The sequence below is a fragment of the Pungitius pungitius genome, unplaced genomic scaffold (assembly GCF_949316345.1).
Source record: "Pungitius pungitius unplaced genomic scaffold, fPunPun2.1 scaffold_29, whole genome shotgun sequence".
Taxonomy (NCBI): domain Eukaryota; kingdom Metazoa; phylum Chordata; class Actinopteri; order Perciformes; family Gasterosteidae; genus Pungitius; species Pungitius pungitius.
In genome coordinates, this window is record NW_026909812.1 from 719,064 (window position 1) to 742,871 (window position 23,808).

A 23,808-nucleotide genomic window follows, 5' to 3' on the forward strand; every position below is an offset into this window, starting at 1 on the left:
TGGGTCTCAGTTTTTTAGCTCGTGTGCAAAACAAAAGAGAATGGTGCACCACCAACATTGTCACTGTACTGTACATCTGACGTGTGTCACACAGAGAAGGACACGGCAAACTAGCTATCAGCAATGTCCATTTGGTGTGAATAGAAAATGTAATTGTTGTATATGTGTGGGCCACCTTACCTTTACTACCTAACTATATACATATATTTTCCACCAGGTTAGCTTCTGTGTTTACACCTGTATGTTTTTTTTGTTTTACTTGGACTGAAAGAACGGCGAGACTCTCTTTCCCGACTATGGTGCTCCTTTGCGCCGTGTACCACAGCAGAGCACACAAACATTGTGTCATTTACGGATAGAAACAGTATGTGCGTGACAGGGCGCAGTGCTTCATGCGGCCGCTTCGAACTGATGTGAAGGAAGGGTTCACCTTGTGCTCAGAAGTGGAGGCAGAGCGTTGCAGCAGCTGTTAAACGTTTCTCCGAGACTTTCAATTCAGTGCTGTACATTGCCAAAAAGAAACATGTGATATACATTCTCACAACTGGTGCTATTTTAACACATCTGTGGTGCTTTTTTTAAGTTGGATGTTTCCTTGCTTCAGACGAAATGTAGCTGTACAATCCTGTACTGTACTGTAAGTTTGTTGTCAGTCAGTGTTGGAATTGAGATGGTTTGCATTGAGTGCTCGCTGTTTCAGGGAAACAAAGATAAATGAACGACTAATTAAAAAGCAAAGAAAATGAGCGGATCACTCAAATCCACATGTCCTAACATTTTCTTTTGCCGGGGGTTTAGTTTACAAGTCTCTTTTTTTCAAAGTCTGATGTATTGGTGGCTGCCAATTGTATCCATGCATTGTGTTTGGTGCTGAGTGAACAGGTATGCTCACAATCACTTTTGATATTTCTTCATAGACATTCAGTTTTACTGACTCTCTAGTCTTTCTCTATCAGGTCCGGTAGACATACCACCATACCCTGCAGGTGCCCTTTCCCTTCACAGAATAAGCAGCATCAACATCTAGTTGTCCTGTGACGCAGCAGCTACACAAGCAACCACTGGGTGGAGGTGGTTGCTTCTTCGGAGACCTGTAGTGATACTATCTTTGAAAACCGGAAGAAGCATTGAAATCTTGTCTCATCAGGATGTTTAAAAGTAGTTAACACTCACCCTTTTTCGAGCGACTTTAAATGACAAGCGTCATGTTTTTTAAGTTACATGTTATATTCATCACAAAATGCAATACAAGCGGAAGAAGAACAAGGGAGTTGTCTACTCTTAATTGTTTCCTATAGTCTTCCTCGGATATGTAGTACTGGTTTGAGTTACAGACTTTATTTTTATTTCAGGACCCTGTGGAAAGGAGTGTATTCTGTTAGTTACAGGTGTAGACAACTCAGTACCTCAAATTGTCTCTTCATGGAAATCTTCAGTCCAGATATGTAACTATTTGTTTTTTATTCTTGTATTTTTTATTTGTTGTTTATGTTGACCATCTTGGATAAGTCAGTGCTCATGAAGCTTTTTATATTTGTTGGCACACACTAATAAGAATGTATGGCTAATGTAATTCCTGCTCACTCCCACTCTTTCTAAAAAGTAAGCTTTTCAAGCAAACTGTGTTTTTTTTGTATTTCAAATGTCTTGGTATGCTTGTTGTAGTTGTATATTCACAATGGTGTATATTACATCAGTTTTTATTTATTAAAATGTTTAAATTTTCTAAGATGACTGTTCTTGTTGTTGAGCAAAGTCTCCTTATTCTTTTAAAGATGCAGAGAGGTATTTACTCTACTCAACACATGTGAGTAATGGTATTGCACACAGAAAATACCAGATACATGGGTCAACCTTTTCAGTGCCTTAGAGTACCTCTTGTGGAAAAGTTGAAGGCACCATGTTATAATGAAGAAGTATCCAGATTGGATGCCTGAGGGAACATACTCATAAGAGCTTCTACGGTTTGTGTTAAAAAAAATGCCATTTGGAAAACAGACATTTTTTAAAAACTAAATCTTAATCAAAAAAGAAAAGAAAATGTAAGTGTAACATATTGTTGACTATTAGCCTTGAGTTGTGCAATGTAGATAAGATCTGTTAACAAAAGTAATATTCAGCTATTGATGATAATGATGATGATGATTGCAGTAATCAAAACAAGCAGTGCATGTTTTTCTGTGAGTTCTTGGCTTAACTGAAGAAGCGCTCATCGAATCTACTTCTCACGCGGTTGGGGTTTTGCCAGGGATCCCCGCCTTGTGCAGCCTCCAGAGCTCTGTAATCAAACATGTAGGCAGACTCATTAACTGCTCCTCAATTCTGCTGCTAGAACTGCCAAATTTATTTTCAAATTACTATTTGATTTAAGTACAAAACAAAGAATCACCTCATGCATTGTTGCATGAATGCAGATTTCAAACAATCATTCATTAAAGTATATCTCTAAACCGGAATAATAGGAAACAAGTAAATATTCTTTGCGTTTGAATATAGGTGAGTTGCGAAGGAAACCATTTTGCTTAAGAGCAGATTTAACAGGAGCTTTTTCAGTTAACTAGACAAGGCCGAATGTATCCACTTGCAGAGCAGCTACAGTAGCTTTAACAGAGTTCAAGGTCTGGACCTGCAATGTGAATACACATTCCATTAAAAAGTATTAAAACATTACGTTTATTTATTCATACAAATAAACTATGTGTCAAAATGAAATTGGGAAAAACTACATCTACCACAATGCCCCGCTGACGGTGACGTTGGGGTAACACCTCCCACTGTGATTGGCTGACAGGTTTTGATCCTCCTGCTGAATGTGTGAAGGTGAAGTTGGTGCAAGTGTGTGAACCCCACACTCCAGAATGTCATCTAGTGGACTTTTGACCATGCGCACGCAACTTTGTAAACGCCTGGTAAGGGATACCGTGTACCAATGTTGTGTTGTGGTTCGTATGTTTCATTGTGATTTTAATGTTAATGCTGTGCAAACCACCGGGGCCTTGGAGAAACAAGGCCCCGGTGGTTTGCTCGCGGCAGCCCGGCTAACCTTTCTGTGTTGTCCTTGACCAAAGGAATCAAGCGGCTCGAACACACATGGAAGCTCCCATAGCCCCGTTTCTATAAAAAACGTATCAACAATTGAACCACATTAGCGAGTTTAACTGACAGCATTCTGAAAGTCCAAAGGGGTCCTCGCTGTGGGGGGCTACGGGGTGACGTCGCTCATTCGGCGTCCTTAGCCCGTGTTCCGGTGTTAAGTCCCTCAAAAACCAGGAGGCGCGTAACACCGGCGTTGTACTTGGTGCTAGCTAACGCCAGCTCTTGTTGTTAGCATAGCTGCGTATTCCTGCTTGAGTTCAAACGGAGTTCAGCTCCTAACCCCATGTGTCATACAGCAGACTGAATATGGAAACACTTACTTGACCTCTCATCACAGGCTCATAAGTACCTCTCTAGAACCTACACGTCTCGCCCGTCGCTCAATGTAAGTACAATAGCTTTTATAACTTGGTCACATTTAAACGCGTGGGCCTCACACTCGTAACGCTCGTGTTACGGGCGGCTTGCAGGATGTCGTCATCGTTAGTGCAGTCCGCACTCCGATGGGCTCCTTCAGAGGCAGCTTGGCAGCGGTGCCCGCCACCAGACTGGGCTCCATCGCCATAAAGGGAGCCGTAGACAAGGCAGGTGTGTTCTGATGCTTCACTTCGTCTGGAGAAACCTGTTCTTTCTATTAAGCCTTGAGGTAACATCAGCTGATCATCCTCATGCCTGGCTGGGCTTATTACCTGATGTGACGGATCAGCTGTATGCATAAGCAGGTGGAGTGCTGCATCAAAGGGAAGATTGCTGGGTGTACATTCATTTGTTTGGTTTGTAGGAATTGCTCCAGAGGAGGTGAAGGAAGTCTACATGGGCAACGTGCTTCAGGCAGGAGAAGGGCAGGCCCCCACAAGACAAGCCTTGCTTGGAGCAGGTATTGCCCTCATTCTACAAACTTCCATTGCAACAATAAATTGATGTCCAAAAACATCTGTGGGAATCGGAGAGGATTGCACTTAAAGCAGCATTGTCATGTCGTTCACCTGCTGGACTTGGGCAATAATACATTAGTATTTATTGTCTCTCAATGAACATATGATAGAATACAAGTTGGAGGTATTGAAATTGATAATCCAAGGACGTACTGACTAAGATTTCCCTATTAATCCTGTTGCTCTAGAATTCTTAACAAAATGTTCCATTCTTTCCATGTGGGGCAGCACAGTGGTATAAATGGTGAAAAGAAGTTTGGAAGCTAATGTGACAATAGCTTTGGTAGATGGTTCACTCTGAAATAATATAGTACCATCTTGATGATGCAGATTCCCAGTGCCAGACTGACACGTAAATGCACAACTGAATGAAGGGAAAGATGCTATTTTTTTTTTTTTTATCCATCATTCTTTTCCAATGTTGTTTGTTACCTTCAGGCTTGACCCTCAGCACTCCAGCAACCACCATCAACAAAGTCTGTGCCTCTGGGATGAAGGCCATCATGATGGCATCTCAGAGTCTAATGTGTGGACACCAGGTAGTATTAGCATTGCATACTCTCTTCTGCTCGCTCATGTGATTTTTTTATTTTCTTCTTGCGCCACAGGATTACATACAAAGGCTATGCACAGACGCAATAAGACTGGAATGCTGCAAATGTGCATTTGTCGCGTAACTTTGCAGCAAAGTTGCACAAATTCGGGTTAAACGGCCGAAGTCTTCAACTTCGGCAACTCTATCAGCATTGAGAACAATTAATAGTAACATTGTCTGTCTGCGTGTACCCCGAGCTGTACAATACATCCCTGTACCTATTTTATCACTGTTCCAGGAAGACCTCGCCCTTTTAACAAACTGCGTACAACCACCATTTGTTGTGTTTAGTGTGAATGAGGGAATTCATGTGAATTGACCAGAAATTATACTCCAAAAGTAGCTGGAGTGTTTAGCGCGTTTGAGGCGATGCAGAATAGTCCATAACACATCGTAGACTAAAAGTCTGAGAGATCAAGGTTGTAACCATGGTTTAGATATTGGTGGGGGTCCAAATGAATATCTTTCTCCATTTTTTTTAAAGCTGGTTTTGGGCTGGTGTAGTGTAGCAGTGATCCAGGGTGTTCTGGTCGGGCATTTAATACATTTTTTGAACTTAGGAAGTCCATGGCTGAGGTTTCCCTTGTTAAAGTTCCCAAAGACAATAACCAAGGAGTCCAGGTTGGTCTGCTCCACACGCAGGGTTTGCAGTTAATGATAAAGGATTCCACATCAGGACAACAGTGTTGGAGTAGAAGCAGATTCCTCCACCATTCGTCTTGCGGTCCTCTCTGAGCAGCTTGAAGCCCACCAGCTGGATCACGGAGTCCGGTATGGATCCACAGAGCCAGGTCTCCATGAAGCACAAGACGGAGGACGTAGAAAAGTCTCTGTCTCTTCTCACCAGCATCTGAAGTCGGTCCAGTTTGTTGGGACCGATCTATGGACAGGGTTCATAAGAGGAGAACATTTATATTTTACATATTTTCTGCTGTATATTGGGGGGGGCAGATTGGTACTTTCTCAATATTGGGGGGGGGGGGGGGGCACGACCCTCCCAATGGATACGTGGTGAAGCCTATGGCTGTAATTAATGAATCCTTTCAAACCCAGGACTCAGAGGAAGTGAACTTCTAATGGCAATAAAACGTGGATGTGGCTGTCTCTGTGATCGCAGGATGTGATGGTGGCAGGAGGCATGGAGAGCATGTCCAACGTACCTTATGTGATGTCCAGAGATACCCCAACCTATGGCGGAGTTAGGATGGAAGACATCATTGTCAAGGATGGCCTCACTGATGTCTACAACAAATTCCACATGGTAAACCACATGTCAATCTCCTGATACCAACATGCTATATATTCAAATGCTTTTGGTCATAGCTTTTCAATACATTAGACCAGTGTTTCTCAACTGGTGGGTCGCGGACCCATTTGTAGTGGGTCGCGGTAAAAAAAAAAGTCTAAAAAAAAATTTGGTTGGTTTCGTACTGATGTGTTTAGACTTTTTTTTTTTATTTTGCGCTCTCATACAGGGCAACTGTGCAGAGAACACAGCAAAGAACAGCAGCATCAGCAGGGAGGAGCAGGACGCACACGCCATCAGCTCGTACAGCCGCAGCAAAGCGGCGTACGAGTCCGGCGTGCTGGCCAGGGAGATCGTGCCAGTTAGCATTCCCCAGAGAGGTACTGGGTCGAAGCCGGGGGACCTGGGTCGTTTAGTAAATATAGCCAAGCCTATCTGATGTGGATATTGTTCTGCAGGCAAACCTGATTTGGTTGTGTCCGAGGATGAAGAGTGGAGGCGGGTCGACTTCAGCAAAGTTCCCAAACTGAAGGCAGTGTTCCAGAAAGAGAATGGTAATGATGCTGTTGTCATTACTTGCATTGATTTTGCATATTTTGAATTGAAAGTGATAAATTTACAGATTCCTCCACCCTTACTCAAAATGGTCAGTGTTTCCCCTAGGTTTCAGACTCTGTGGGGGCCGATGATGGGCGGGAGGGAGGGGTCATTTTGGGCGCTCTTTGTCCACTATTGCGATTTTTTTCTTTTTCACAGTAAAATAATAATTGTAATTGTTATTTTTATGTAAAGATCTTTCATTGAATGTAAATTTGTCGTCCCCTTCTCATCAGGCACAGTGACGGCGGCCAATGCCAGCACACTGAACGATGGGGCAGCTGCTCTCGTTTTAATGACTGCAGATGCTGCGAAGAGACTCAACGTCACGCCACTGGCAAGGATTGTTTGTAAGAAATACCTGGCTGTATTTATCAAGTTAAAATATAACGGCCATTTGGTTAATGTTTGCGGTTACCACTCCTTTAAACATGACCTTTTTATTTGTATTTATATTTATTTGCAAAATTGATATGTAATGTTTTGGGGGTTTTTTGCATAGCTTTTGCTGATGCTGCTGTCGCACCCATTGATTTCCCCATTGCTCCTGCATTCGCTGTACCAAAGGTGAGTACATGTCGCTTCTAGTGATCCTTGAATATTGGGTCGAATATATTTGTATATACATACATGTTGACTGAATACATGTACTGACTTGTCTGATTCAAAACTTTTTGAAGGCCAGTTCTGTTATAACATCCTGCGGTTTTCACCCATTGTGTGTGTGCGCGTGTGCGTGCGTGTGTGTGTGTGTGCGTGTGTGTGTGTGTGTGTGCACGCGCTTGTGCGTGTGTGTGTGCGTGTGTGTGTGTGTGTGTGCACGCGCTTGTGCGTGTGTGTGTGTGTCTGTGTGTGTGTGTGTCAGGTCCTGGATGCAGCAGGGTTGAAGAAGGATGACATCGCCATGTGGGAGATCAACGAGGCGTTCAGCGTGGTTGTTCTGGCCAACATCAAGATGTTGGACATTGACCCTGAGAAAGTCAACGTGAACGGGGGTGCCGTGTCACTGGGACACCCCATTGGGTAAGCAGCTGAGAGACACTCACACGGACTGTCTGGGAGTCACCTTGGATGAGGAGAAGAAAACTCTAGCTGCGAAAGGTGTAATGTTTCCACATCCAAAGGAATGAGAATAATTCTTTCTCCTTTGGATGTGGAAATGGATCCAGTCTAGTAAGAGACAAGTTTGGACAAATTATCTAAAAAGCAGCCTCTTACAAAAGAAAATTATATTGGAGGTCTATTAAAACTTCTCACCTAAGTAAGTAGTTTTTTTTTTCTTTTTCTTTTTTTCAGGATAGGGAAATACCATTTTCCACTTGTACTAAACTCTAAGGGCTAAACTTGCATATCATTATCATTTAGCCGCAATTCTTTTTTGCTTCATTATTACCGTAAGCTAAGTTTTTCAGTGCAAATTGTCAATGCAACATATAGATGTGTGTATTCAGACAAGGTTCTGATCACTGATGATGTATTTTCAGGATGTCTGGGGCGAGGATCGTGGGCCACATGGTGCACAGCCTGAAGTCTGGCCAATACGGACTGGCAGGCATCTGCAATGGAGGAGGTGGAGCGTCATCTATTCTGATCCAGAAAATGTAGAAAAGTGGATGTAGGAACTTGTGTCTCTGTGAAACGCTCTCTTGTGTTCACTAGCTGCCGTCTCCAAAGGCTCTGGCATCTGTCCACTCCCCTTCTTTCTGTGAACAATGCTTCTGTTACACCTCCATGCCAGTGACCCTGCCTAGGCAGCAAAGTGGGACCGGATACGTGGCACGTGACGTCACAACGGCAGCGTTCAAAACACTCCTTTTGTTTGATAAAACAAAATGTATTTCTGATTTGAAATGGTTACATAAATAGTTTTTATGAAACCACATTTGTGTTATTAATCTATTTGTTGTTACAAAGTTTTGTTTTTAATTTAGAAATTGTTTTACTACAGTAACCTATAGTTGGCTAATAATTACCATTACTGTACCTCTTAACGCATTGGAAATTGACTCTAAAATATAATAAAACTTATCCCAAACATTATCTAATATTGATATATTTTATATTGATATAATATTGATTGAGCTTTTTCCCCATATCAATTCACGTAATTGTGGCATATCCCCCATTTAGTCTTTTCTTTGGTCCCTTCTCATGATTTTGTGGCTTTTTATTTTCTGACGTTATGATGCTGTTGCATGTTTTTGCCTATAGATGGCGGTGTAATAGTTTTCATGACTGTTAGGAAGAAACAAAGGTAACCTAGTCGAAGTTGTTGAGGGAGTGAAAGGAAGCAGTCGGTGCTTGTGAAGTTCAAGTATGCAACAAAATGAATAGCTATTTTCTTTTATGGGGGAATCATACTTGTGTAATTAACTCCTAAAAATGTATTTTAATATTTGAGTGTTTGGAATGGCGTTAGGCAGGGCACAATTTTATTGGGCACATTGCAGGGGTAATGTGTTGATTAATAGCTAGTGTGAAATTAAATCATTGACATCAATAGAATTATTAATAATCCAAGATAAAAAGAGACTAAGAACTAAACTATTAAAGCAATAAGTCTCAAAATTGATATTCACTCATTAGGAGCCAGGAATTGAAGGTGTGTACACTGACTGTTTCCAGCCAACACTACAGTACACATATGCACAACGAAATCGCAGAAAACTTCTTCAAGTATAACAGGGTTTATTAACTTCCAATAATACTAATCAGATCAATACCATTTGAAATCAACAAAAGCTATTGTAGGATATCCTAATATCTAAACATCAATTAAAAATGTAATTAATGCATGTGGAGGGTTAGGTGTGTGTGGAGGGGAAGGCTGTTGGGTTTCTTGGTACCGAAAAAGCTGTTTGTGCTTGTGTAACATGCAAGTTGCATCCTGGGGTAGAAGAAGTTTTCCTTCTTGGAGAGCTGCTTGTGCAGGAAGTGAGGACTGGGGCAGCCGGACTTCTCTGGATCAGCTAGGAAATGGTTTAGGTTGGCGAGGCATAAATCCTTAATCCTGTCATCAACTCAAGCCAATTTGGAAAGTTGATTTGAAGAGGCTGTCTTCAACTTCTCATCGACGCAAGTCGATTCGTAAAAATTGATCTGAGGAGATACTGCAGTCCTGACTTTGCCCTGACCAGTCAGTTCGGAAAGTAAAGATTCAGGAGAGGCCGTCTTTAACCTCAGTTAGTGCGTAAAATGTAGACCACATGTAATTCACAAGTAGTTCAGACCATATGCTGTTACAGTGAAACAATGGGATGGAGTATGCTAAAAAAAGGAATATTGTTCTAGGTCAGGGGTGTCAAACTCATTTCATGTTTGGGCCAGATACCGCCCACTTCGACGAACTGAACTATCTGATTGATGATCGGCGCGAACGGCTGACGGGGGGGGGCGCGCGGCGGTCTGACCGACTGTTTGCTGACGGCGGGACGTACGCACTCCGGCGGCGGACCGCTCTGGACGGCCAGCCGGACACCGGCGGCAGGCCACGAGTTCGACATATGTAACCTAGACAAATAACATAGACAGTTCAATATAATGAAATCTATGGTTTAAATACACGTATTCTGCCACCTGCTGGTGGAGATGCGAACACGTTTACGCTGCGATCTCCTTAAACTGTCTCTGCTCTGCTCACTGAAGCAAAACAATCTGTGGACAACAAATATCAGAGCCAAGAGCAGCGAGTGTAGTCAAGTACTGCTGCTAACACATCCCGTCGGTCCAGGATTATTTATTTATATCCGTTAATGAACTTTTCTCCTCTTGTTACCCTGGTAACCGCTGTCATTACAAACGGTTGCGTCGATTCTTACTGTGAAAATCTACGTACTTCCGGTTTAGCCGCTACGCTTCGTATTTTCATTTTATGGGAAAAACCACAAAAAGAATCAACGGAGTAAAAAGTTGTTGGTATAGTTTTTACGGTAAAGGGACGATGTTAAGGTACACGGACCTGCCTCCCACCTGTCTTGAAAACTCCTGTTTTCAAATTCCACCTTTTGTTTAGCCATTTTTTGGGGAGAGGGATAGGGTTGAAAGTTGACACAAATGTAATAGACTGTGAGGCGTGCCTCACAGACGACACACGGAGTGCATTGTGGGATGTGTAGTATTATGGTGATGCGTGGCCAGCTCCAATAGTAAATAGATTTGATCATGCGGGCCAAAGATAATTCATTCACGGGCCGTATGTGGCCCGTGGGCCTTGAGTTTGACACATGTGTTCTAGGTGATGTCACTTGATAGGACGTTCTGTTCTTGCAGTCTCTTACTGGTTCTTCATTCCTTTGTTACTGCAAGTTAACAAAGTCAAACGTTGAGTTAAATATTAACAGGGTCTGAAAGTCCTTCAACCAAAACTATTTTTAAGCCCACTTACCTGTTTGTTTGGGCGTTACTGATTAATCGGTCAGACATGTCTGGTTTGGAAGATGGACAATAGCTGGTACAATGTCTTTATGCCTTTTCCACTTTACTTAATCTTTCTAGTTTTGGTCCTATTGGGCTCTATCTGATTGAAGGCTTATCACCTGTTGACTTTTCCTCTGTCACATTGTGATTGCATTGTTTGTAATATACAAAGTTATTTTAGCTATTTCCCCTGTATTTTTTACAGAGTTGTTCTGCTTGTGGGACTTGGGACAACTGAATTAATGACCCATTCCAACTGTTCAGTAAAATCCGATGGGTTTTGTGGGGGAGGGTCATTGGTGCAAATGGCATATTCACTTTTTCAAAGAGGTTTTGTCCTAAATCAATAGCTCATTAGTCTCACTTTGATTCAGCTCATCTCAGAGTCTAGTATCAATAGGCATCAGTGCTGGCCGTCATTCATACCGGCCTTATTGGAAGTATTGCGCATAGTTCAGGTGGCGCACAACAGGCTGACTGGTGCACACAGTGGGAAAGGTGTGGTTATGGCTCTTTAATAAATAAAGGAATGGGGGGGGGCGTGAGGCAGAGAGAGAAACAGTAGGTTGAGGTACAGACCTCAGAGGCAGAAGGAATTTGTGGCTCCTTCAAGGTAGGTGGAAATCTGGTGAACAATGTGGATAAAAGTGTTAAGTGACCATCTTAGTGTGAACTATTTAGTCAACCTACACGGGTGCCATGTGAGTGTTTTTGGCTTAGTTTGTTTTTTGAAAATATCGAGCCTAAGAATTATCCGTGATTTGTAGGTAATTGTAATTTCTACTATGCAGTTTTAATCTTCCTTACATAATATGCCAGTTGCTCAACCTAGTGCTTATGATTTATACTACATGCTACTGTTTAGTCATGAGGTGAGTCATGATTTTAAAATGTTTCATAACCTTTTCATCGAGCCACGGTCTTCCTCCCTCCGCAGAACGTGCAACCAATTTCGTTATGAATGATAACCAGGTAAGTTCATTTAAACTTTCCCTTTCCATTTTTGTCATATATTTTACTGTATTTCTTAACAGTTTGTTTCTTATTTCAATTCAATTCATTTTATTTTGTATAGCCCAAAATCGCAAATTACATATTTGCCTCAGAGGGCTTTACAGTCTGTACACATGTGACATCCTCTGTCCCAAACCCTCACATCGGCACAGGAAAAACTCCCCAAAATATGAAAAAACCCTTCAATGGGGAAAAAAGGGAAGAAACCTTAGTGAGAACGTCAGAGGAGGGATCCCTCTCCCGGGATGGACAGACTGCAATGGATGTCATGTGTACAGAATCAACAATGTAAAAGATGTACAATACATTCAATTCCTCTAACAGAAATGATACAAGTAATTGCAAGTAGCAGAACAAGTGTACGGCAGGACCACTGCAGGGACAACCTCCATCAGATAGAACCACCATCCACAGAGGCTTCTGTGGGGAGGGAGAGCAGAAAGATGTTGGTTTATGATGACAGTAATATGAATCATATTTAAAGTATATGATGATGGCAGCAGCAGGAGTAAGAACCTGTAGAAACCCTTGGCAGGAGGAGGAGATTCTGGCAGTAGAAATTATCAGACAATGGTCCGACAGGAGAGGGTTCTGTGGAAAGATTGTTAAGTGTTCTATCACAATACCATATACAAGAACCAAGTTGAGCGTGTGGTTAAAACAATGAGTTGGTTTATTTACACTCCAACAGAAACCAATTGATTCCAGCAAAGAGAGAAATGAAGTACCAAGGCTGTCGTTATCGACATCCACATGAATGTTAAAGTCACCCACTATAATTACCTTGTCCGTTTTAAGGACCAAACTCGTTAAGAACTGTGAAAATTCACATAAAAATTCAGAATAAGGACCTGGGGCCCTGTACACTATTACAAAGAGAACCGGCTGGATTATTTTCCAGGTTGGTTGTGAAAGACTGAAAGTCAGACTTTCAAATGAGTTATAATCCAGTTTAGGTTTAAGGTTTATTAAAAGGCAGGAGTCATAAATAGCTGCCACTCCACCCCCTCGAGGGGATATGAGTATTAACATGACTTGGAGGAGTCGCTTCGTTTAAACTAAAGTACTCCCCATCCGATAGCCATGTTTCAGTAAGACAGAAAATATCAACATGGTTGTCAGATATTAGTTCATTTACTAAAACAGCTTTAGAGCACAGAGATCTAATATTCAAAAGTCCCCCTTTAATTCTCTTAGTTTGTTTGACTGTTGTATTATTACTTTTAACTTTGATTAAGTTATTAAATATAACTCCTCGTTTGTTTACCTTTAACTTAAATAACGGTGTCCGTGGGGCAGAAACAGTTTCTATAGAGTTAATTACGCTGAGTGACTGCTCGGAAGGAAGCGCAGAGAAGTGTGTAAGACTGCGACTCTGCTTCCTGGTCTGAACTCCATTAAGAAACTGGGTCAGGTTCTTAGAAATGAGTTGAGCTCCATCCAAAGTTGGATGGATGCCGTCCCTCCTAATCAGACCAGGCACTCCCCAAAACGTTTTCCAGTGATCAACGAAGCCCACATTATTTGCTGGGCACCACCTCGACAACCAGCGGCGGAATGACGACATGCGGCTATACATGTCGTCACTGATCAAGTTTGGGAGGGGGCCAGAGAAAACTACGGTGTCCGACATTGTTTTAGCGTATGTACACACCGATTCCACGTTAACTTTTGTGACTTCCGAGTGGCGTAACCGGGAGTCATTACCGCCGACATGTATTACAATCTTACTGTATTTACGTTTATCCTTAGCCAGCAGTTTAAGATAAGACTCAATGTCGCCCGCTCTGGCCCCGGGGATACAAGTGACTATGGACCCTGGTTTCGCTAACTTCACATTCCTCAGAATGGAGCTACCTATCACCAGAGTTGGCTTCTCAGCGGGTGTGTCGCTGAGTGGGGAGAAGCGGTTTGAAACGTGAAGTGGTTGGTGGTTAACCGTGTGCTTCGACTTAGACTTATGCTTATTCCGGACAGTCACCCAGCCTCCCGGCCGCTCGGGGGTTGCCGGGGGACGGTTAGCAGGAGCAAACGATACGTCTATGTGGTCCGCACCGACTATAGGAGATGGCTGGTTAACAGCAGCTACTGACTGAGCCTCCATGGTGCAGAGCCGTGCTTCTAACTCACTAAGCCTCGCCTCCAACCCCAATTTCACACCCCAGATTGCCGTATTTTGGACCCCCTTCTGTTATCGGATTATTGTTTCATGATTTCTTCCTTAAACCTCTCCACTGCACCTGCAGGCATATGGTCCCACGTATGACAACATCGGGTTCCGCCATGAGGAAGGGAGACCCCCTCCTACTGCCCCACAGCAGGGTATTTACCCTAACCTCCCACAAGCGACCCCCAGCTACATTGCAGTGCCTCCCAAAACCATCAACACCCACCACACCGTGGCACCTGGACCTAACCCGAACCCGCACAACACGGGACCAAAGACAGGTACAGTAACGGGTGATTCCTGTTGCCTTTTGTGAAGCCGTACCAAGTGGAATGTGTGGGTCCTGTCAGTGATTCATGACTCATTTTAAACAATATAACATAATTATATATACATGCTCACAAATATGTTAGAATACAATAAGGGTAAACTAGTATATATTTGGAGTGATAAAAAGTTGAAGAATACACTTAGAAAAGGGGCAAATCTCTGAAAGGTGTTTCATTATCTCACCTAGCCTATCGCTCAGCTAAGAGGAGGGGGGGGGGGGCAGTCTATTACGCAGTGAAACCGGCACACAGACACAGCAATTCAGTGTGTATGTTAGAGCCACAGATAACATTGGGCTTGAGACGCAGTAGTCCCTGGACCGGCCAGCTAGTCACAGGGCTGACATCCACACACCTACAATTAATTTAGAGTCACCATCAACCGAACCCCTAGAGCATGTCTGTGCACTGAGGGAGGAAGCCAAAGGACCCAGAGAGAACACATGCAGACATGGTGGGACATGCAGACTCCACACAGAAAGGACAGGAAGGTGGTTTCAAACAGCGCAAACGGTGCTAACAACCACATTACTGTGCTTCATGACAACTGCTCTTCCAAAATGATGCTTTATGCTCTCTTCAGTTTGTTATTGGGCTACTGTGATTACTTTTCTTTTTATACTCTATAAACCTGTTAGTAGATAGTTTTGAAGCCTTCATAGTACGGTATAAGGCCATAAAATAGATTTAATGAAAAGCAATGAAATATCATCAACACAAACCACCTCCAAGTTATGCTTCATAAAGAAAATGCAGCTAGAAGCTTCCCTCGGTTTTGTGTTATTCGACTCCTAAACTGCATGTTTCATTTACATTATGTTTAGTTTATGTATCTGCTAGGCCTGATTTCATGTGTAACATTCAAATCATGAAGAGCAGGCAATTTGCTTTTAACATTTTTCTTTAACAGTTTTTTCTTTGCATTGCAGGAACAAGGACATGTCAGGGGAAACATATTCTAAGTGCATCACTGACTGTGCTTCTAATCCTGGCAGTTGCCGCCACACTAGTCTGGTATTTCCGTAAGTTCAGTAGAAGAGCCTTGTGCTTGCTTCGGACGTCTTTTTCTCCTCCCATGCGTTTGGTTTGCTGTGCGCGTGATGCCTGCTGTTTATGTGTGTTTTCAGTGTCCTACCAGTGTTTACTGGGAAGGTTGTGTGGCAATGGGGGCAAGTGTTTGAGCCCCTCCCAGTGGTGCGACGGTGTAAAGGACTGTTCTCGCGGCGAGGATGAGTCTCAGTGCTGTGAGTCATTTACATGAGCAGCCTCACACATTGAGTGAAAGTCATGGCGGTGAAAGAGCGTTGTTGTCCTGCCTGCTCCTCAGTTCGCCTCCACGGGACAAACTTCATGCTTCAGGGCTACTCGTCAGACACGGGGGCCTGGATGCCCGTGTGTGCTGAAAACTGGGACGACATCTACGGGAGAGACGTGTGTGAGAGGATGGGGTACAAGAGGTGCTGATCGCCCTTCTTCATCACTGGCTACGCCCTCTTCTGGCACAGTCACACAAGACATGACACTTTCAAAAAATAAAAATAAAAAGACAAAATATGAATTGTTGGGTCAGTAAAAATAACAATGCAGAGTTTAAAAAACCAACATAATATCATTTCAATTTTACAACATGTGCACTGTAGTGTAAAACAGGACTTAATAACATCAAAACAATTAAAAAATCTGATTTTCTGCAGTTTGACAGCAAGGTCTTGTTTGAACATATTTAGACAACTTTTAATAGAAAAGAAGGTCATTTGCAAACCCAGAGCTCATTACTCATTATTTGCACTCTCATCACTTTCAGCATTAACTGGTCAAAAGGGTGTATTTCAATGGGCGTGGCCAATCACAGATGGGTGCCTAACTCCCAAACTACAATGGAAGATTTCACACTCAATGTGAATTGATGCATTCTGCATCTGGAAAGCATTGGGTTGTTAACCATTTTAGGCAAATGCATTGTACCACCCCCCAAAAATTGAAAAACATTGAAAGACAAGTCCTGACATGCACTAAAGTGTACATCAATACATTTGTTATTTTTCCTATGACAATAAATAAGCTAAGCTCTGAAAACTCAGATGTTTACTTACCAGTCTAAATATAACATTTAAAAAAACATTTCAAATATAAATCTTACCTTTCTTTTTTTCCATAAAATAAGTTTGTTGTGTTAAAAAAAAGCAAGTTGGCAAGGCTGATATTATTTTAAGTGTGTTGATCTCCCCTGACTCATCACACATTGGTCTATCCCACAGACAGGACTATAAGTCCTCCACCCAAACCAGCCCAGGTTCTTTGGCCTCAAAGGGATACATGAAGCTGAAGCCTGGAAGGAACAATGGATCAAGTATACAGTCCCTTCTCTCTTACAGGTATAAAATCACACTATACATAGACTGTAAGCTGTAGCAGTCTTATTTAAATGTTACAACTCCTAAATAGGCATTGATTATTTTATCTTTACCAGTTATTGTGATGCTCTCCTTTGCAGCCAATGGTGCTCAGGCCCAGCAGTCAGGCTTCAATGTATTGGTAAGATTTCACTTTAAGTAAATAACTTAAGCACTGACATGTGTAGGAATTTTGGCGACATGAGCAAATTCTGAAATGCAGACGCAAGGTTCAAATATCTACTAGAACACAACTTCAACCTTAAAGTTTGAGTTAAATCAAGCACCCCCCCCCCCCCCCCCCGCGCGCTTTCCTCAGCATGCGGAGTGAGTTCAGCTCTTCCGGGTCCTCGCATTGTGGGTGGTACACAAGCAGCGCAAGGGGCGTGGCCATGGCAGGTCAGTCTGCAGATCGACGGCTACCACGTTTGCGGAGGCTCCATCATCAGCCCCCGCTGGATCCTGTCGGCCGCACACTGCTTCCAAGAGTGAGCCTTTGGCTTTACACCATCTCGAATGGATTCAATTATACCATTTTCTTTACATTCAGAAAATAAATGTCCTATCCTGTGACTGCTTGACCTCATGGCAGGTTCTCCTATGCTAAAATGTGGAATGTACAGTCAGGCGATGTGAGCTTGGGTTTGATGAGCCTCCGCTCAGGAGCAACAGTTAAAAAAATTATCATACACGCAAAGTTCAACAGGCGTAATAACGAGAACGATATCGCCCTGCTCAGGCTAAATTCGCCTCTCCAAATCACAAGTTAGTATTTTCCAGTTATATCTCATCATTTAAAAGAAAATTTCTTTATTGGTAACAGGCAACATTGAAGACGTATTTGTGCCTCAGGTACGGTGAGGCCAGTGTGTCTCCCCAACTCAGCCATTGACCTGTCTGCTGGACGTCAAGCCTGGATCACGGGATGGGGATCACTGCGATCTTCTGGTGTTTGTATTTTCCGACTTCCCATGTGTCCTTTCTCAACTTGTCATTCCTCGACATTAGATTATTTGTCCAGATTGTGTCACTTATTTTTTAAGGCTGAAAGTCCCAGTAAGGAAACAGTGCTTTCTACACTTTTGACTGAGCTAACCGGGTGTGGTTATCGTTGCTATTTCTCAGGACCTTCTCCGGACCACCTCAACCAAGCCGAGGTCACCATCTACAGCAGAGAGACCTGTAACAGGGCTCAAGTGTTTGATGGAAAGGTCACTAAGACCATGATCTGTGCCGGCAGGCTGCGGGGAGGAGTTGACACATGTCAGGTTAGTATGAGTACATTGTCTATGTCACTTACGCACACACGCACACACGCACACACACACACACACTGACCTAAGATACTGTCTCCTGCAGGGGGACAGTGGAGGGCCCCTGGTGGTCAAGGAGGGAGATGTATGGTGGCTGGCAGGGGACACTAGCTGGGGGATTGGATGTGCTATGAGGAACAAGCCAGGACTCTACGGCAATGTCAGCTACTTCATCAACTGGATATATGAACAAATGCAGGTACGCTATGTTTATGAGAGTAGTTCCCTGTATTCTGTACAAATGCTATTAGAATTTCTCAAATGCATTATTGCTTGTGAGAAATTTACTTACCAAGTCTACGTCCGTACAAAATCCATTCATTATTTTATCATTGTAGATAATTTTATGAATTGTCATAATCAACAAATGCACCGTGAAAGTTATGGCCACAGGCTTATGTTGTGAGACCTCAAAGCTCTAATCCGTTCAATCTTGATGTTTGTGTGCAAGATTCCATTTGATATGATGTCCATCAAGAAGAGACTCTTCTGATTGCATAAAACACTATGAGGAAATGACTCTACTTCTCTCTTCATTTATTACCTAAGTAAACATTGTAAACAAGGGTTCATGGTCTCAATCTATCTATAATATATAATCTAGTTTTTTGATTCAAAGTATTCATCAATACAGCATGATGTCCATTAAGTGAGTGATCTTCTGTCGAAAGTCAAATAGGCCATGAAGCAGAGTATGCTTTAGGGCGGGGCTACCTTGTGATTGACAGGTGGCTACCACATTGTTGTGCGGTCTGGAGGCTGTTAGTGGTTCCGTCCATTAACTTGGACCCTATCACATGGTGTTTTCCCTTCATGAAGGAATTCTCTTACGTGTACTCAGTTCCACTTTCTGGTGTCACTTTTGGTTGTGAAAAGCCAAGATGGCAACGGACAAAAAATGCCACAAATAATTAAGGTTTTTAAACCATGGTATAGAAATAATAATAATGACTAGTAACTCTAACTCTACAACATGTTCATGTTTTTAACTATGTTTTTTGTGTCAACACAGAATGATTGACTGAGTTCTGGATGAACCCAAAGACAAACCTCTTTCATCAATCAACGCCCTTCCTTTATTAAAAACAGTGCACTTTAAATCTGAAACTTCAAAGGAACTTATTGATCAGCAATATTTTTGTGACACGTAACAAGAAAGCTTTTCAAATATAAATGTATCATCATATTATGTTTATATTATTCTTCACATTAGCACAAATTAAATATAACATAAATCAAGTTGTTTATTTGTTTCAATAAAACATTTTGCACAATGAGCAGAGTTTCAAATTGCACAACAAATGAGGTGTAGACGGAGAGAGAGTTGGACAATACAGAACGATACACATCCAAACATCTCATTGCAAGATGGTCAAAAGACAACTTCACCTTTGACATGAATATTTGTATTTCAGCACATCGAGAAATGTACATGTATTTCTTTCCATTGTAGTCATTAACGTGGTAGAGGAAGATCATGACAAAAAGTTGACTGTGTCCGAGAAATATGAACATAGGGTGGCTAATTTGGCATACAAATGGTCCTTTTGCGGATGAACCCTGATGTAACTTGTGCCTCCACCTGTTGGCTTCACCTCATGCTGTCTGCATGGAGAGGACTACTGAGGAGGAGCAGACACACTGTCTGAAGGGCTAATTTGAGCTTTGAAGGTTGTAATGTCACTGTCTTCGCTCTACAGCCTTTAGAGAACTCCAGTAATGGGTTGTGTTACATTTGTAACTCTGAATGTTATCTGCAAATAGGAAACCTTATGTAAACCCACCAAAGGTAAAGACGCTCACAAAACATACGATCATTATAGATGCCTGGTGTTTATGTTGATTTAATTCAAAACCTGACCCTTGGAGTTGTAAAGACGGTGTGGAGATGGTGACACTGCGTGTGACAAACTTCCGAACCCAACTGGCACCCAGGAAGCGGGCGATGATTGAGGGGAGGAGAATGCCAGCAGGAAGAGGTGACCAATGGCAGGCTTGTATCCACAGTCTACATCCGGGGAGTGAGACCAAAGATGGAGTGACGTCTGCCGCCCATGCGCGTTGTTTACCTGCTGGCTCTTTACAAAGGGTTTGGGTTCTGGATGAAAAAAGCAGTGAGGGCGGCTCTGTAGTCCGCTGTGAAGAAGAATCGTTCAGGAATTGATTTACACGTCCAGATGCCCGCAAAATACAATAAACACAGGAATACTGTCCGATGAAGTAGAAACACTGTAATGTAATTCTTCATTTTGGACATGTTTTCATTCATGTGCATTTGAAGTCACGTAAATCTGATCTCTATAGACTCTATAGATCTGCAATTTTATCCCAAAACAAAAATTCTTTTATCTTTATAGCTATCTGCAATGTACGATTACGTTGTGTCGTATGTTGTATACATGAAAGTATGCCTGAGAAAGTACCATGAATAAGAGAAGAGACATATCTTTAAACAAATTAATGAATAGGCCGTATTACAAATGGATAGTCAGTATGTGATACAAATTACTATGAACAATGTCAAGAAAGAGGAGAAAAGAGGAAAAAGGTGTATTCTCATATAATTTGCTCTAAAATAAAAAGGTGATTTACAACTGAAATACTATTATTTTAAAGCAAGTAATACTGTAAAGTTTTAGAGATTATGCATAATAGTAGAAAATTGAATAACCATACATGGGTATATTGCGTAATATTGTTTAGGTTCACTAACTCATCCTTCAGAAAACAGAAGCAGTTTCATATGGTTTTGAATGTAAAATTGTTCTACAGACCGTTTCCTTGTTTTATGAGGTTTAAATCATACTGTTCATGATTTACTGTCATATCGGTCGAGCTCTCCACAGGCCTATCACAGCCTCAAACGGTATTACCAGTAGATCTGCAGCAGAAGTCACTGTTGCCACGTGGCCTCAGAATGTAAACCGTTTATCTTCATGGGCTCCTGTGCGCACGATCTAATCAGACTGGGAACCTAAGCAGATGAGGCATGCTGCTATGGTCAACGGCACAAAACTTCCAACAGGAATATCCTGTACTCTTCACAAACAAATATATAAATGCTTCACACTGTAGTCTTGGCTACCATGGCATTTTTCTGTGGGTATTTTAAGGCGTTCTGAATGTATTGATGAATAGGTTGCTAATCACTTTGTTTCTTTAAATATATTGGAAGTACTATCATGAGGTTCAACAAGCCCCTGAGGATCGAATTAAGGACTTTCCTTTGAATCCACTTTTATCAAGAATCTACAAAATATTTCCATCTTGGGCTCACACTAGTTTATTGTCTCATTTTCCTTTAGTTCAGCAGGAAAAATAATTTACAGTGGAACGTGCAGAGGGAAATTGGGCGCTTGAAATACAATAGGTTCCTCTACGACTAGTCGTAGCGAGGACCCTACTTATGGAAAAAAATAAAGGAAGGGACATTTAGAATGAATAAAAACTTGCGAATAATTATGATTAATTTTGAGTTAACTATAACATAAATGCAATTAATTGTGATTAAATATTTAATCGTTAGGGATAGTGACAGCACTAACATATATGTATATATGTGAGTATTTTTCAACCACATTAGTCCTTAACTGACATCAGCCGGCCTTTCTGAAGATACCATCACTCTTTTCAAAGACTACATCAGTTAACCGACCACCCTTTTTAAAGGCTTCACGCTTTATTGAGGGCTTCCAGACTTGTGCATTCATCACTTGGATCCAGTCATTAAGCGACCAACACAAGTGATATTTGCAATGTATGAAGGGAAAAACCAGACAGCCGTAGCAGGTGGTTCTCTGCCTCGACCTCCTCCGAATACATACGATTTGAATGTTGCACTTTCCCGTGCCAACATTGAGTTGCATGTCCTGAAAGAGCATGTCACTGACCTCACTATCTCACATTTGCAATCCTCCAAGGAGAAGGCCAAAATGTTACAAGAGATGCAAGATCAGCAAACAGCCATTGCCAAACTCCTTCTGCAGAACCTGTATCTTGTCAACAAGAGCAAGAGTTTGTCTCAGAAGCTTACCGAGTCAACAAAACAGCTTGTTGTCAAAAGTGCTGAACTCACGGTCAACAACCTGGCAGCAGAAGTATGACGATCTGGAGAAAAATACTTTCAGGGAACTGGATTACCAACAACAGTCCTTGGAGTCTGAAGTAACAGGGTTACTCTCCACCAACGGTTCTCTTCAGGAGGCGCTGCACGAGCAGCGGTCCAAAAAACACCAGTTGGAAGCAGAAGGCAAACTGCTCAAGATCACAACACCCTTTCATTTATTAAATACTTTTAATACTTCCAAGATGTCTCCCGTCCGTCTGGTGTTTCTTCATTATTAGAACACAACAACACCCCTATAGCAAATCTTTTCTCTTTACACTCAGTCATTTCCCTTGTTAATGTAAAGCAGCTTTACTGTCAGTGATCGTGAAACCCATGTGGTACCTTAAAATTAGTAATTAGGGATTAGAATGTGTCAAGAGCATGGCACCATCACTATGCTAGCTGGAAGGCTTCTTAAGGCATGACGCAGTTTGGCTAACAAGGGCTAGCTATGTAAACAACAGTGTTAATCTAAAGCATCCTATGTGTGACATGAAACGACTTGTCTGAGATACAGACCTCTATGCAGGGCCTTCCTCTCCTCCTCTTCGTCATTGATTTTATGTTAGCTTGATCTTGAGCTTGAGTGTGACCATTGCCTTGCAACGCACGCAAACATAAACGCGCAACCATAAGGTCCGCTGCGTGGGATCGTCGCCCCCCCCCTCCCCAAACACTTATAAAATTGAATTTCAACATATGGCGGGGGCGGCACGTTCATCTGTTTTAATGATAAGTCAGTTAGTGACAACTTAATGATAAGTTGTTCTTTCGTGACATCTGTAGGCAAAGATGGAGAAGTGCATCGCACAATGGCTTTTTCCTCGACTCAAGCCCCAAGGTGGAGGGGACCACACAAAATGTTTGCATGTGTTCACCTGTCAGGGTTCCCACTACCGCTTGAGGACCTTTTCAATTTATTTTTTAACAACAGAAGGAAAATAAGAAGAGAAAAGGGATTTCAAATGTCTTAAGCTGAGAATGAACTAAATATGAGATATAACAGAAAACATTGCCATTCTAGAGATGATCTAGAGCACCTGTTTCAAACTCACGGGCCAGATGTAGCCCGCCACCTGAGTGTGCACGGCTCCCCGGGTGACAGCCCCAGGAATCAGGAATCAGGAAACGTTTATTATTATTATTATATGTTAGACATACATGGAATTTGACTTGGCGGTTGGTGCATGACGGAAGACAGTACAATAATGACAACGTAGTGCAGCAAAAAGATAAAAATAAAATTAAAATAAATAAAAAATATATGCTATGGATTAGTACGCTAAAGCTATGGGTTAGTAAAGTTGAGAAATAAAGATAAAAATAAAAATAAAGATAAAGTGCACCAGCTAAACAGAAAGTGACAAGTGAAAAGTGAAAATGACAAAGTGAATGTACATGAAAGTGAGAGTCAGTGAGGGGGAGCCCCGGGCTCTGTTGATGAGCCCGACTGCCGAAGGGAAGAAACTGTTAGTGTGACGGGAGGTCTTAGTCCTGATGGACCTCAGCCTCCTGCCGGATGTAAGGGGCACAAACAGTTTATGTCCGGGGTGAGAGGGACATAAACTCTTAACCAAACTGCACTGTTACATTGTCTCC

At 42.1% G+C, this 23,808-nt stretch overlaps 2 protein-coding genes across 2 annotated transcripts; both read left to right on the forward strand.

Moving 5' to 3' along the window:
• Positions 1 to 2,758: 2,758 nt before the first annotated feature.
• LOC119206981 (acetyl-CoA acetyltransferase, mitochondrial) lies at positions 2,759 to 8,509 on the forward strand. Its single transcript, XM_037457642.2, has 12 exons — positions 2,759 to 2,909; positions 3,434 to 3,481; positions 3,567 to 3,684; positions 3,878 to 3,973; positions 4,470 to 4,570; positions 5,744 to 5,887; positions 6,102 to 6,252; positions 6,331 to 6,426; positions 6,706 to 6,819; positions 6,972 to 7,036; positions 7,335 to 7,492; positions 7,954 to 8,509. The coding sequence occupies exons 1-12, from the start codon at positions 2,859 to 2,861 to the stop codon at positions 8,072 to 8,074; spliced, it is 1,263 nt and encodes a 420-aa protein (XP_037313539.1). The 5' UTR covers positions 2,759 to 2,858; the 3' UTR covers positions 8,075 to 8,509.
• A 2,780-nt stretch (positions 8,510 to 11,289) lies between these two features.
• On the forward strand, positions 11,290 to 19,352 carry LOC134102885 (transmembrane protease serine 2-like). Its single transcript, XM_062560347.1, has 14 exons — positions 11,290 to 11,498; positions 11,823 to 11,857; positions 14,146 to 14,347; positions 15,325 to 15,417; positions 15,523 to 15,639; positions 15,723 to 15,852; positions 16,654 to 16,770; positions 16,890 to 16,930; positions 17,108 to 17,276; positions 17,381 to 17,553; positions 17,641 to 17,736; positions 17,914 to 18,056; positions 18,148 to 18,300; positions 19,114 to 19,352. Exons 2-14 carry the CDS (start codon positions 11,843 to 11,845, stop codon positions 19,120 to 19,122), a joined length of 1,458 nt encoding a protein of 485 aa, XP_062416331.1. The 5' UTR covers positions 11,290 to 11,498; positions 11,823 to 11,842; the 3' UTR covers positions 19,123 to 19,352.
• The last annotated feature ends 4,456 nt before the right edge of the window (positions 19,353 to 23,808 follow it).